Here is a 12,081-nt window from a genome sequence, read left to right as displayed (position 1 = left end):
AGGAGAAAATCTTGATTTTTAGCCAAACATTTTTTAAACAACCTAATAGTTTTATGTTCAATCCACTTACATTTGTAACAAAAAAAAAAAAAAAACTAATAAGTTAACCTAATAACTTTATGTTGTCTCAACGATTGTGTGGAATCATTCTTTCTTTCTTTCGAGGGTGTCGTAAGGAGAACTTTCAAACTTGCACTGCATAAATAATCATTTAAAACAAATTGCCCCTGGATGTGTCCCACAACACAACACACAACACTAGCTGAGCCCTGTATCAAACCCCACACATGACAGGGGTTTAACATGAATCCAGCTGTTCTGAGAACTCTACACAGATTAGCAACTATACTCTGTGGACCATGGGACTAAATAGACTTGATGCTAAATGTCACTACACAGCCTTATGGGAGCAGAGTTGTAACTGTGCCAAAACTCTGATAGCGTACATGTCTTGAGAAACCAGTTTTTTGTACTTTGGTCAATAAGTTACTAAAAAGCTGGAAAACCACGCAAACAAGGCCCCAAATGAAGCACGCTGTGTGTATCTTTGTGTACTCAGCGTCTGTGCCGGTTGGCGGTGTGGAGTGATGGCATCAGATGTCGGTGTTGGTGACATATGTAAAATCAGAGAGAACAACAGTCGTCTGACAGGCTGCTGATTCAAACAGCACTGTGACTGACACTAGCTATTGATGCTGCGCTGTTGCTCTGCTGGCTGACATTACACTGAAGCGTCTTATGACAGCGAGAGGTGAGAAACAGAAGAGACGCAGCACACGCAGATCAACTGCTCTGAGATATATATATGGCTTATGTCAGTTTATTCAACTCATTTAGGCCCAAATGGACATCTGTTTTTCAAAACCAAGAAATTAAGTTTAAAGTAGGAAATACAAAAAAAAGACATTTAATATAATCAAATTAATATGAAAAGAACGTCATTATTAATATAAAAAAAACTGGCTGAAAAACAGAAAAAATGGCATCTTGTAATCAACATTCAGTCAATACATCCAACACATCCAATGTGTACAAACTTCTTTTGAACGCGATAATTTGTTTGACAGTACTAATAAAGATACAGGTATACTACTATATACAGGCCTAGCTATGTGTATTATATGCTAATGTGTTATATAAAAATCAGATACAAACCCAATCACTTATACAAAATCAAGCAAAAATGTAAATAACGTACCCCGCCATGTAATTCCTGCAATGAAATCCATCTTGTTTTGCAATAATCAATGTCTTTACTGGCATTTCGGCAGAATAAACAACCGTAACGGTAACATCGAGATGCGCAGCAACCGTGAATGTTTGTTGATTGTAATTTCGTCAACAGAACAAAAAAGAAATGTGACCATGTGACACTGGCGTAATAATCCTGAGAATGTAACATTTACTATATATATTAAAGTAAAATACGGCTTTACAATATAGCCATTTCACTTTTTTTTATTTCCGATCAAAAAAATACAACCATAGTGGGAAAAAGAGACTTCTATCAAAAACTTTTGAACAGTAAGAATAAAAAATGCATGAGCTGGTAGCAGAGTGTAAAGTCTTCTAGTTCAGAGTGTGTGTGTGTGTGTGTGTGTATGCGTGTGTGTGACAGCTTGAGGAAGATGAGAGAACATGGATGAGTCTCAGATGGACAACATGTTCATCATTACTGAGAGTACGCGTCTCGCAGTACATCCGCTCATTATAAACTCACTCAGATTTACTTCATACATCTCCTGATTAAGTTCTCAATTCAGTCCTGCGCTGCTCCGACTTCATTTTCTTCCTCTTTCTGTCCCTGTTCTTTAGGACTGTGACAGTTGAGTGGAGTAAATAACATATTAGTGGTGTTTTGGGCCCAACTGTGTGTGTGTGCGCACGTGTGTGTGTGTGTGGTAAGGAGTGATGAATTACTCGGATAATAAGGACTCCCAGGAGCAGGCCACTTAACCACATGGCATTTTGGATCAGGCACATTGAAAATACGATACAACTTACACACACAATCCAATGACATTGAGAGTTGAGCGTCAGCGATAACACACATTGGCTAGCACTGAATGTGCTGAGAGAAAACATGATATGAACATCAAACGCTCTCTCCTTTGACCTTGAGATGAATATTTAAAGACACAGTGTCCAAACACACACGCAGGATCAAAAAAATGAACCACCTTCTGTGAAGAAACTCATCTAAAATATAAGTGTGTGTGCATGTGAGTGTGTGCATGTGAGTGTGTGCGTGTGTGTGTGCGTGTGTGTGTGCGTGTGTGTGTGTGTGTGTGTGTGTCGCTTCTCCATCAGAAATAGTGATATCCTGCATAAGTTTGTGTGTGCGTGTGTGCCAAAGGGCAGCTACATGTGCCTTTGTTGTTTCACTGCCATCGTTGTTGAGGAAACTACTTTGAAACCGTAGCTTGTCAAACTATTCATAATTTAAAGCAGTTTGACAAGAGTTCGGCTTTTTATGCACTGCACTACAAGAAGGTAGTAATAAACAGCGGAGTTTTAGAATGAGCCAAATTCTCGAAACTAAATTTTGTTACGTGTTGTAGCAGTGTGATTACAAAGCTGTTCTTTTTTCTTATATTTGCTGAAAACACTAAACCGAACAGAGAAAAGTAGGATGAAACTACTTTCTGACTGAACCAGTGGGATTGGTAATAAATCAGTGGAAAGCATGATGTGAGTCGCGATTGGTGTGAATCGAAATTTAACATATTTCTTTGGGTTAGAAAATCCTATAGGATTCCAGATTTTGTCCTGTCCAATTTGGCAAGTCAAGGAAAGTTTATTTACATTGCACATTTCATATCATACACAATGGTCATTCAAAGTGCTTTACATAAACAAGTAGATAAGAAATAAGAAAATAAAAATGATTAAAAGAAATTTTTAAAAAATTTAAAATGTGTTAAAACAGGTTATAAAAGAATAAAAAAAGCAAAGAAAGACATAATAATGCATTCTGTGGGAAGTAGCACAGTGCTCATTTAGTAAAGGCACAGCTAAACAGGTGTGTTTTAAGTCTTGATTTGAATGTGCCTAATGTTGGAGCACAACTGATTATTTCGGGAAGCTGGTAGGGGGCATAGTAGCTGAAGGCAGATTCACCCTAGTTTGAATGTATACACACACACACACACACACACACGGACGGACGGACGGACTGACAGACAGACAGACAGACAGACAGACAGACAGACAGACAGACAGACCGAAAGATAGATAGATAGATAGATAGATAGATAGATAGATAGATAGATAGATAGATAGATAGATAGATAGATAGATAGATAGATAGATAGATAGATAGATAGATAGATAGATAGATAGATAGATGATAGATAGATAGATAGATAGATAGATAGATAGATAGATAGATAGATAGATAGATAGATAGATAGATAGATAGATAGATAGATAGATAGATAGATAGATAGATAGATAGATAGATAGATAGATAGACCTTATTAAACTGTTTAAAGTATTTAAATGCAATTATTGTATAAGTGAAATCTTTCACAATAATATTATATTATAATAACATAAACACAAAAATATTCTTGAAAAAAATTATATATATATATATAATAAGTTTAAATTAGAACCCATACAAGTGTTAAATATGACTCTCCTGTGATAATGTGCATTTAAATAAAATAAAATAAAAAATAAAAAAATAATTAAACAATAATTAAATTAAATTAAATTGTGTATTTTTCTAATTAACATAATAGTTTAATTTAATTTTAAGTTAAGTTTTACCAAAATACAATACAAATACACAGTGAACACCAACCCTTACTCCATTTTCTGGATAAGGGTATGAGAGAAAAAAGCTTTTTTTGAGGGCTATTTAAAGCATGAAATGGACTTATAATACTCCCTATCTGCCACCTTTGAAGTCACGGTTCAGCCATTAGCCAATCAGCACTAACATGACACTCCAAATTCATTAGTCACATGACATTTACTGCTCAGCTTATTGGCTTACAAAAAAATCTGGCAGGAGGACTGGGGTGAAATTACATATTTTTGTTAGTTTGTGCTCCAGCCAAGTAACTGACACTGTGATGACTGCAAACAGTAGCCACAAAAAAGATAAACATCTTTCCCTATAGCACAGCTTTTAGTGTTGTGTCATTTCGTGTCATTTCACGCTGTTCCTTTGTAATAAAAAAAAACATATATATATATAACTGCTCTGAAACACAGATTCCCTTTATTTACTAATGAAATGCTTAACAGTGTTATTAAATTATTAGCATTAATAAAAAAAATGTACAAATAAAACTAGTGCTGGGCAAAAATTAATCGCGCTTCCAAAATAAAAGTATGTTTTGACAATACACTGTATGTGTGTGTCCAGTGTATACTTACTATGTATATAAATACACACATGCATGCATAAATTTTAGAAAATGTTTATTTTAATGTTTATTTTTAGGCATAATATATACACTTCCCAGCCACTTTATGAGGAACACCTTACTAGTACTGGGTTGAACCCCCTTTTGCCTTCAGCACTGCCTTAATCCTTCATGGCATAGATTCAACAAGCTACTGGAAATATTCCTGAGATTTTGGTCCATATTGACATGATAGCATCATGCAGTTGCTGCACATTTGTCGGCTGCACATCCATGATGTAAATCTCCCGTTTCCACCACATCCCAAAGATGCTCTATTGGATTGAGTTCTGGTGACTGTGGAGGCCATTTGAGTACAGTGAACTCATTGTCATGTTCAAGAAACCAGTCTGAGATGGTTTGCGCTTTATGACATGGCACGTTCTCCTGTTGGAAGTAGCCATCAGAAGATGGTACACTGTGGTCATAAAGGGATGGACATGGTCAGCAACAATACTCAGGTAGGCTGTGGCTTTGACATGATGCTCAAATTGTACTAATGGGCCCAAAGTGTGCCAAGAAAATATCCCCCCCACAATTACACCACCACCAGCCTAAATCGTTGATACAAAGCAGGATGTGTCCGTGCCTTCATGTTGTTAACAACAAATTCTGACCCTACCATCTGAATGTCGCAGCAGAAATAGAGACTCATCAGACCAGGCAACGTTTTTCAAATCTTCTTTTGTCAAATTTTTGTAAGTCTGTGTGAATTGTAGCCTCGGTCGGGTGTGGTGTTCTGCTGCTGTAGCCCATCTGGCTCAAGGTTCAACGAGCCGTGCATTCAAATACGCTCTTCTGCATACCTTGGTTGTACAGTAGCGAGTGCTTTTGAGTTACTGTTGCCTTTCTATCAGCTTGAACCAGTCTGGCCATTCTCCTCTGACCTCAAGCTTCAACAAGGCATTTGTGCCCACAGAACTGCCGCTCACTGGTTATTTTCTCTTTTTCAGACCATTCTCTGTAAACACTAGAGATGGTTATGCGTAAAAATCCCTGTAGATCAGCAGTTTCTGAAATACTCAGACCAGCCCGTCTGACACCAACAACCATGCCACGTTCAAACAAACCTTTCTTCTTCATTCTGATGCTCGGTTTAAACTGCAGCAGATCGTCTTGACCATGTCTACATGCCTAAATGCATTGAGTTTACTGCCATGTGATTGGCTGAATCGAAATTTGCGTTAACGAGCAGTTACACAGGTGTACCTAATAAAGTGGCCGGTGAGTGTATATGTTAATAACACAAATTATATATAAAATTTAAATCTATTTAGCTAAATTATTTTGTATATTTTGTTTCTATGCATATGTGTGTATCACATTTGCATAATAAAAATATATAATATTCACACATATATTATTACATATAAATAATTGTGATTAATATTTGTGACTAATCTTTTAGGTTAGTAAGAATTTTTTAACTAAAGAAATGATTAACTAAATTTAACTAAATTCTTTACAGTGTTACAAAAAAATCCTGTATTTGTTAATAAAAAACATAAAGATTAAAAAAAAAAGTTTTTTTAAATTGTGAAAACTTTTCAAAATGTATTGTGCAAACTCCTTAAAATCACATCACTTTGGGAGGTCCTTCCCAGCCAGGCAACTGACATCGAGTTGAATGCAAACAGTAGCAAGGATAGATGTGTGTAAGTGTCCTAAAATCCTCCACTGCTGCAACTCTAGAAGTGTCTACTAGCTCAAACAAACAACTGTCTTACTGTGTGAAGTTCAGAAGAAACTGAAGAGAACTGAGCTCAACCAGCACAGAGGTTTCTCCCTCTTCAAGTGTCTGCAGCGTGCATGAAGCCAAAAGGGAGGCAAACTCACTGACAAAAGCCCTTCGCTCTGTTTCTAGGCTGATGAAAGCTGCTGAACTGACCAGCACTCCCCGCTGTACACATTCACAGCGGCACACACACACTTCCACACACTCAGTGTGCGGGAGTTGAGCTCGCCGAACAGAAAAAAGGACACTGCGCAGAAAGACAAGCCTATTGATTTAAACAGGAGAAGCTCCTTCACAGCAGATTCTAGCTGACCTGAAGACTGAATCACAGCAACAGACCACACCACTGCTGAAAAGGAGATGTTATTACAGAAATACAACAATATAAATACTATGTGCGTCATTTCAGGCATGAGAAGTCACACTAAATTGTGTAAATAGCCACACATTCACAAAATAGCACTTATTGCTGAATTTCTTTGAACACTGATGCTTCATAATAATAACAATAAGAATAAAATTGGGTAGAAATAATAGCAATTTAACTTTTAGAATAGTTACTTAGTTAATTTTATATTTTTAAATTAAGAAAACATGTATATACACAAACACACCACCAGTAAAATTTTGGGGTCAGTAGGATTTTTAAATGTTTTAAAATAAGCTTATCCTGCTCACCAAGGCTGCATTTATTTGATCAAAAATAAAGTACGAATTGTAAAATTGTGAAATGTTACTGCACAATAAAATAACTGTTTGAAAGTAGTTTAAAATAATTAACTACAACAATTTATTCCAGATGAATTTTTAGCTTCATTACTGCAGTCTTCAGAGTCACATGATCTTTCAGTAGTCATTCATTTATTCATTCATTTTCTTTTCGGCTTAGTCCCTTTATTAATCTGGGGTTTCCACAGTGGAATGAACCACCAACTTATCCAGCATATGTTTTACACAGGCTGTTTCTAGCTGCAACCAATCACTGGGAAACACCCATACACAATCACACACATACACTACGGCCAATTTAGCTTACCCAATTCACCTATATCGCATGTCTTTTGACTTATGTGGGAAACCAGAGCACCCAGAGGAAATCCACCCCAACACAGGAAGAACATGCAAACTCCACACAGAACTCAACTCACAGGCTCAAACCAGCAACCTTCTTGCTGTGAGGTGAACGTGCTATCCACTGCGTCACTAGAGGAAACCCACACCAACACGAGGAGAACATGCAAACTCCACACAGAAATGCCAACTGACCCAACCGAGGCTCAAATAAGCGACCTTTTTGCTGCAAGGCGATTGTGCTACCCACTGCACCACCACATCGCCCTTCAGAAATTACTCTAATATTAATAATAATAATAACTATTATTATTATTATTATTATAAACTACATACAATACAAAAGTAGTTAACTTTATAAATACTGCCTTGATAAACAGAATAATTTTCTTTAAAAAAAAAAAAAAAAAAAAAAAATATATATATATATATATATATATATATATATATATATATATATATATATATATATATATATATATATATATATATATATATATATATATATATATAAACTGCCCCCAATCTTTTGACCGGTAGTGTACATAAATACAAAACTATATTGTTTTTTGTTTTTTTTTGAAAAATATATTTAAAAAGTATTTTTACATTTCTACTTTAGAAAATACTCTAATGTACAAAATGGTTATTAATTTTGGGTTTTGCTAATTACAATACATTTAACGTTCTTTTTAAAATTAAATGAATCACATTACTAGTGTTTCTTTATCAAAAAAATATAAAACAGATTTTATATACAGTGTGTATTCAAAAGAGCAATACCTGAAGTGCAAAATGCAATGTCCATTAGCAACTGTTCAAAAATATGAATTTTAAAAACAACATAAATAATTTACATTAAATAAAAACTCTTTAAAGCCTCATTCACACTACGAGCAACTTGCAGCAGCAAACCAACAAGCGACCATCCATTTCAACGGAGAACAAGCCAGGTGGACGAGTCAAGAGACATAACAAAGTTGAGAATTCTTCAACTTTATGCAAATGAAGAGCGACGTTCTTGAGCGACAGCCAATAGGAGCACCAGAAGAGCTTACATAATCCTCTCTCTGCTCGCTCAGAGGCCGGTTGTATTCTCTATGTCAGGGGTTCCCAAACTTTTTAGCCCGCGACCCCCAAAATAACAATGCTAGTGACTCGCGACCCCCAATATCCTCTGAGGTGGTTATAAATACAGAAACCTTGCATGCAATGACGCAGACACACCAATTAAATTTGTGTCAGTGCTTTAAATGTGCCAGAAAGTATAACCTGATGTTATAAAATCAAAATGCATCTGACGCTATTGCTGCCTTTAATATAATGTAATTACCCCAGGGGTCGCAATCCAATAGAACTAGTAACTATAAGCTACTATAGTAACTATATAGTATATAGTAACTATAAACGACTATTTTTATTTTCAGTATAGTTATGGATAAAATATGTTAATTCTTATGGTTTTATAACAATAAATAGATTTTTGAAAATCACCAGGCGACCCCCCCTTTATTGCCCCGCGACCCCTCGGGGGGTCCCGACCCCCACTTTGAGAACCACTGCTCTATGTTGTAGACCTACACAGACTTGTTTGCAGGTCGCCACCCAGAGCGACAGAGAGCTACAAAGCAAGGCATTGTTGTTACGTTACATTATATTATATTATATTATATTATATTATATTATATTATATTATATTATATTATATTATATTATATTATATTATATTATATTATATTAAATTATATTACATTACATTACATTATAATATATTACATTATATTATATTATATTATTTCTACATTATATTATATAATATTATATTATATTATATTATATTATATTATATTATATTATATTATATTATATTAAATTATATTATATTATATTAAATTATATTACATTACATTACAATATATTACATTATATTATATTATATCTACATTATATTATATTATATTATATTATATTATATTATATTATATTATATTTTATTATATTATATTATATTATATTATATTATATTATATTATATTATATTATATTATATTATATTATATTATATTATATTATATTATATTATATTATATTTAGTAGTTTTTGCAAGTTAACACTTTGTATACAAAAAAACATACATATGTGTGAGTGTGAGTGTGTGTGCGTGTTTGTGTCTGATCAATACCAGTATCGACTTATATGATACACAGTATATTCAGCCTAGGGGTTGAGTCCTACACAAGTCAGCTGCTTTAAACTCAGCACTGTCTGCAATTCACTCTGTTGCTATAGAAAACTAAATATTAGCTCAGAATTCTGAACCCAAGTCATGTTAAACTTAAAACTTGTAAACTTTGCTAGCCCTCGAAAAAAGTAGCCAGGATATATTTGGCATCACAGTGTGCTGACCAATAAGCGTTAAGGACCAGTCGCATCTGTTTTACAACCTAAACAGATCTGCACACACACACATGACTCATATTGCTCATCATGAAATGTCTTAATTAGTATTTCTGTCACTATGTCTGTTTTTGTTTCCACATTTCTCTCTATCTTTCGTGGGCCTCTTCCGTCAGTCTCTGTTTGTTGTCCCAGTAGCAGTGCTCAGTGTTAGCATTAGCTGGTCGGTTGTGTGTGGGCTTTGGGGAGAGCGATGCAGAGGCATATTCATCTGGGTAATAGCGCTGGTGTGGTGTAGGGCCGGCGCTGCCTGGTGAGGGATGGCGCTGCTCGCTGCCTGCCTGACAACCATGAATCACACGCGGCTACTCTAGAGCCCAGCGCTGCCATAAAACAAAAGATGGAGATGAAAAATGCAGCAATTAAGTGATTTGATTTCTGCTCGGCCCCTCCTGTCCCTTACCGCCACACACACACACGCACACACCAAATCTCTCAGCCTCTTTTTATAACACATCATGCACTGAAACAAACACACTCACATGGCTGAGAGCAGTCTCTGCTAAACTCACAAAATCTAAACTATTTGAACAGTTTTTTTTTTTTTTTTTTTTAACTGAGCTATTAATACTGGAACTACTGGAATTCTAGAAGTAAAGTATCTGTAAATTTGCAGTTTTCTGTACTTTGTGGTTTATTTATGCTTTTGAATTGCATTATGGGGCCTTGATATTTCTTTCAATAATGTTTTACCTTATAAAAAATTTTAAAAAGTGACTTTTATCAACTTTTTAATAATTTAAAGTGATGTATTGTATGAGTTGGTGTAGTATATTACGGTACAAAATCATTTTAATAAATTGCCAGTAGATTTTCTAATATTTCACAGACATATTTCTCAGTACATAATTTTTTTCTTACATATTATATTATTTCAAACTATACTTAAGTGTCAATAAAAGCCACTTTGTTAAACTGTACAGTTGAATTTTTAACATCAAAAGTCGACAGAGCAGAGATCAACACCCATAATGCAATTCACACCCATAAATAAACGGAAAACACTTGTGAATCACAATATACGGGAACTGTTAATACACAGATATTGTTTACAGGGACTAGAATGGCCAGAGATGTCACATTAACTGTTCAAGACTGTACCGAATAGATGTTATTTTTAGACATTTTTATATTAAAAGCTTTTATTGAGATTTCAGAGTTCGGCTGTGAATGTTTATAGTCATAATTAATGATGTAATAAAATACCATAACTTTTGTAATACACCCTTAAATTATGCACCAGTTACCTAATCGCCACCAAAAGTTATGCCAGTACCTCACAAGTTTTTTTACGAAAATTCAGGTTTTTTTTTTAAGTTTGAAAGACAGAAATCAAGTTGTTTTTGCTATCAGAAAGTTATGCTTTTGTTAGTAAAAAGTTGCTAGGAAACTGATGTACGCATAAAAGCACAGGAAAAAGTAGCAGATGCTGCTAGTAATGGTTGTAGTTCTGTAGTAATGGATGGATGTAAATATCCTCACCATTTACTCATCCTCAAGTCTTTCTTTTGTTAAACACAATACAAGATATGTTGGAGAACGTTGGAGCCACTGACATAGGAACAAAATATACTATAAAAGTCAATGGCTGCTGCTTGTATGCAACAGAAGAAAAAAAGAATGAAAATGGTATGGAACAAGTGATGGGCGAGTAAACGATGACAAGTTTTTGTGTGTATGAACTATGCCCTTAGGTTTGTATGTTTTAGAAAAGCATTGACAGCGCTGCTGACTGCCTCTAGGGGGCGATGAGCTCCAGATAGGGTCTTGAATTGATGGAGCATTTGTACTCACTCAGCCCTGGAAACCTCATCCATCCTGACCTGCTCCACACCTCTGCCACGAGCACATCCACATCTGCAGATAGGAAAGACACAGAGATCCACACAACTCATAAGGACACGCAAGCCTAAGCATGAACACTGACCTAAACAGATACTTACAGTTTGGCATTATTAATATAAATGAGCAAATGTAAGCAAATAAATTCACAGGTGTGTGATCATTTAATATGAAGATAAATGTGTATCTGTGTTAGGTGTATATACATTGTAACATGATAGATAGATAGATAGATAGATAGATAGATAGATAGATAGATAGATAGATAGATAGATAGATAGATAGATAGATAGATAGATAGATAGATAGATAGATAGATAGATAGATAGATAGATAGATAGATAGATAGATAGATGGATAGATGGATGGATGGATGGATGGATGGATGGATGGATGGATGGATGGATGGATGGATGGATGGATGGATGGATGGATGGATGGATGGATGGATGGATGCGGAATAAACCACACACTAATCTATCTTATCTTTTGTAGCGGATGCCCTTCCAGCCACAACCCATCTCTGAGAAACATCTATACAGACTCATTCATGCACAA

General features: G+C 35.1%; 1 protein-coding gene across 26 annotated transcripts in view; it reads right to left on the bottom strand.

Annotated features, from left to right (window-relative positions):
* Nucleotides 1-12,081, bottom strand: part of LOC137487924 (uncharacterized) — a 410,987-nt gene that overhangs the window by 280,241 nt on the left and 118,665 nt on the right. For all 26 annotated transcript variants that reach the window (XM_073926252.1, XM_073926253.1, XM_073926259.1 and 23 more), the window contains one exon: nt 11,476-11,538. In XM_073926252.1, coding sequence (XP_073782353.1) covers nt 11,476-11,494 — 19 coding nt within the window. In that variant the 5' untranslated portion in view covers nt 11,495-11,538. The remainder of the gene's footprint in view (nt 1-11,475; nt 11,539-12,081) is intronic.

This window comes from Danio rerio, chromosome 16 (genome assembly GCF_049306965.1).
Source record: "Danio rerio strain Tuebingen ecotype United States chromosome 16, GRCz12tu, whole genome shotgun sequence".
Classification (NCBI taxonomy): Eukaryota; Metazoa; Chordata; class Actinopteri; order Cypriniformes; family Danionidae; genus Danio; species Danio rerio.
The sequence above is the reverse complement of the archived record's forward strand: the minus strand, read 5'-3'. Positions and strand labels throughout refer to the sequence as shown.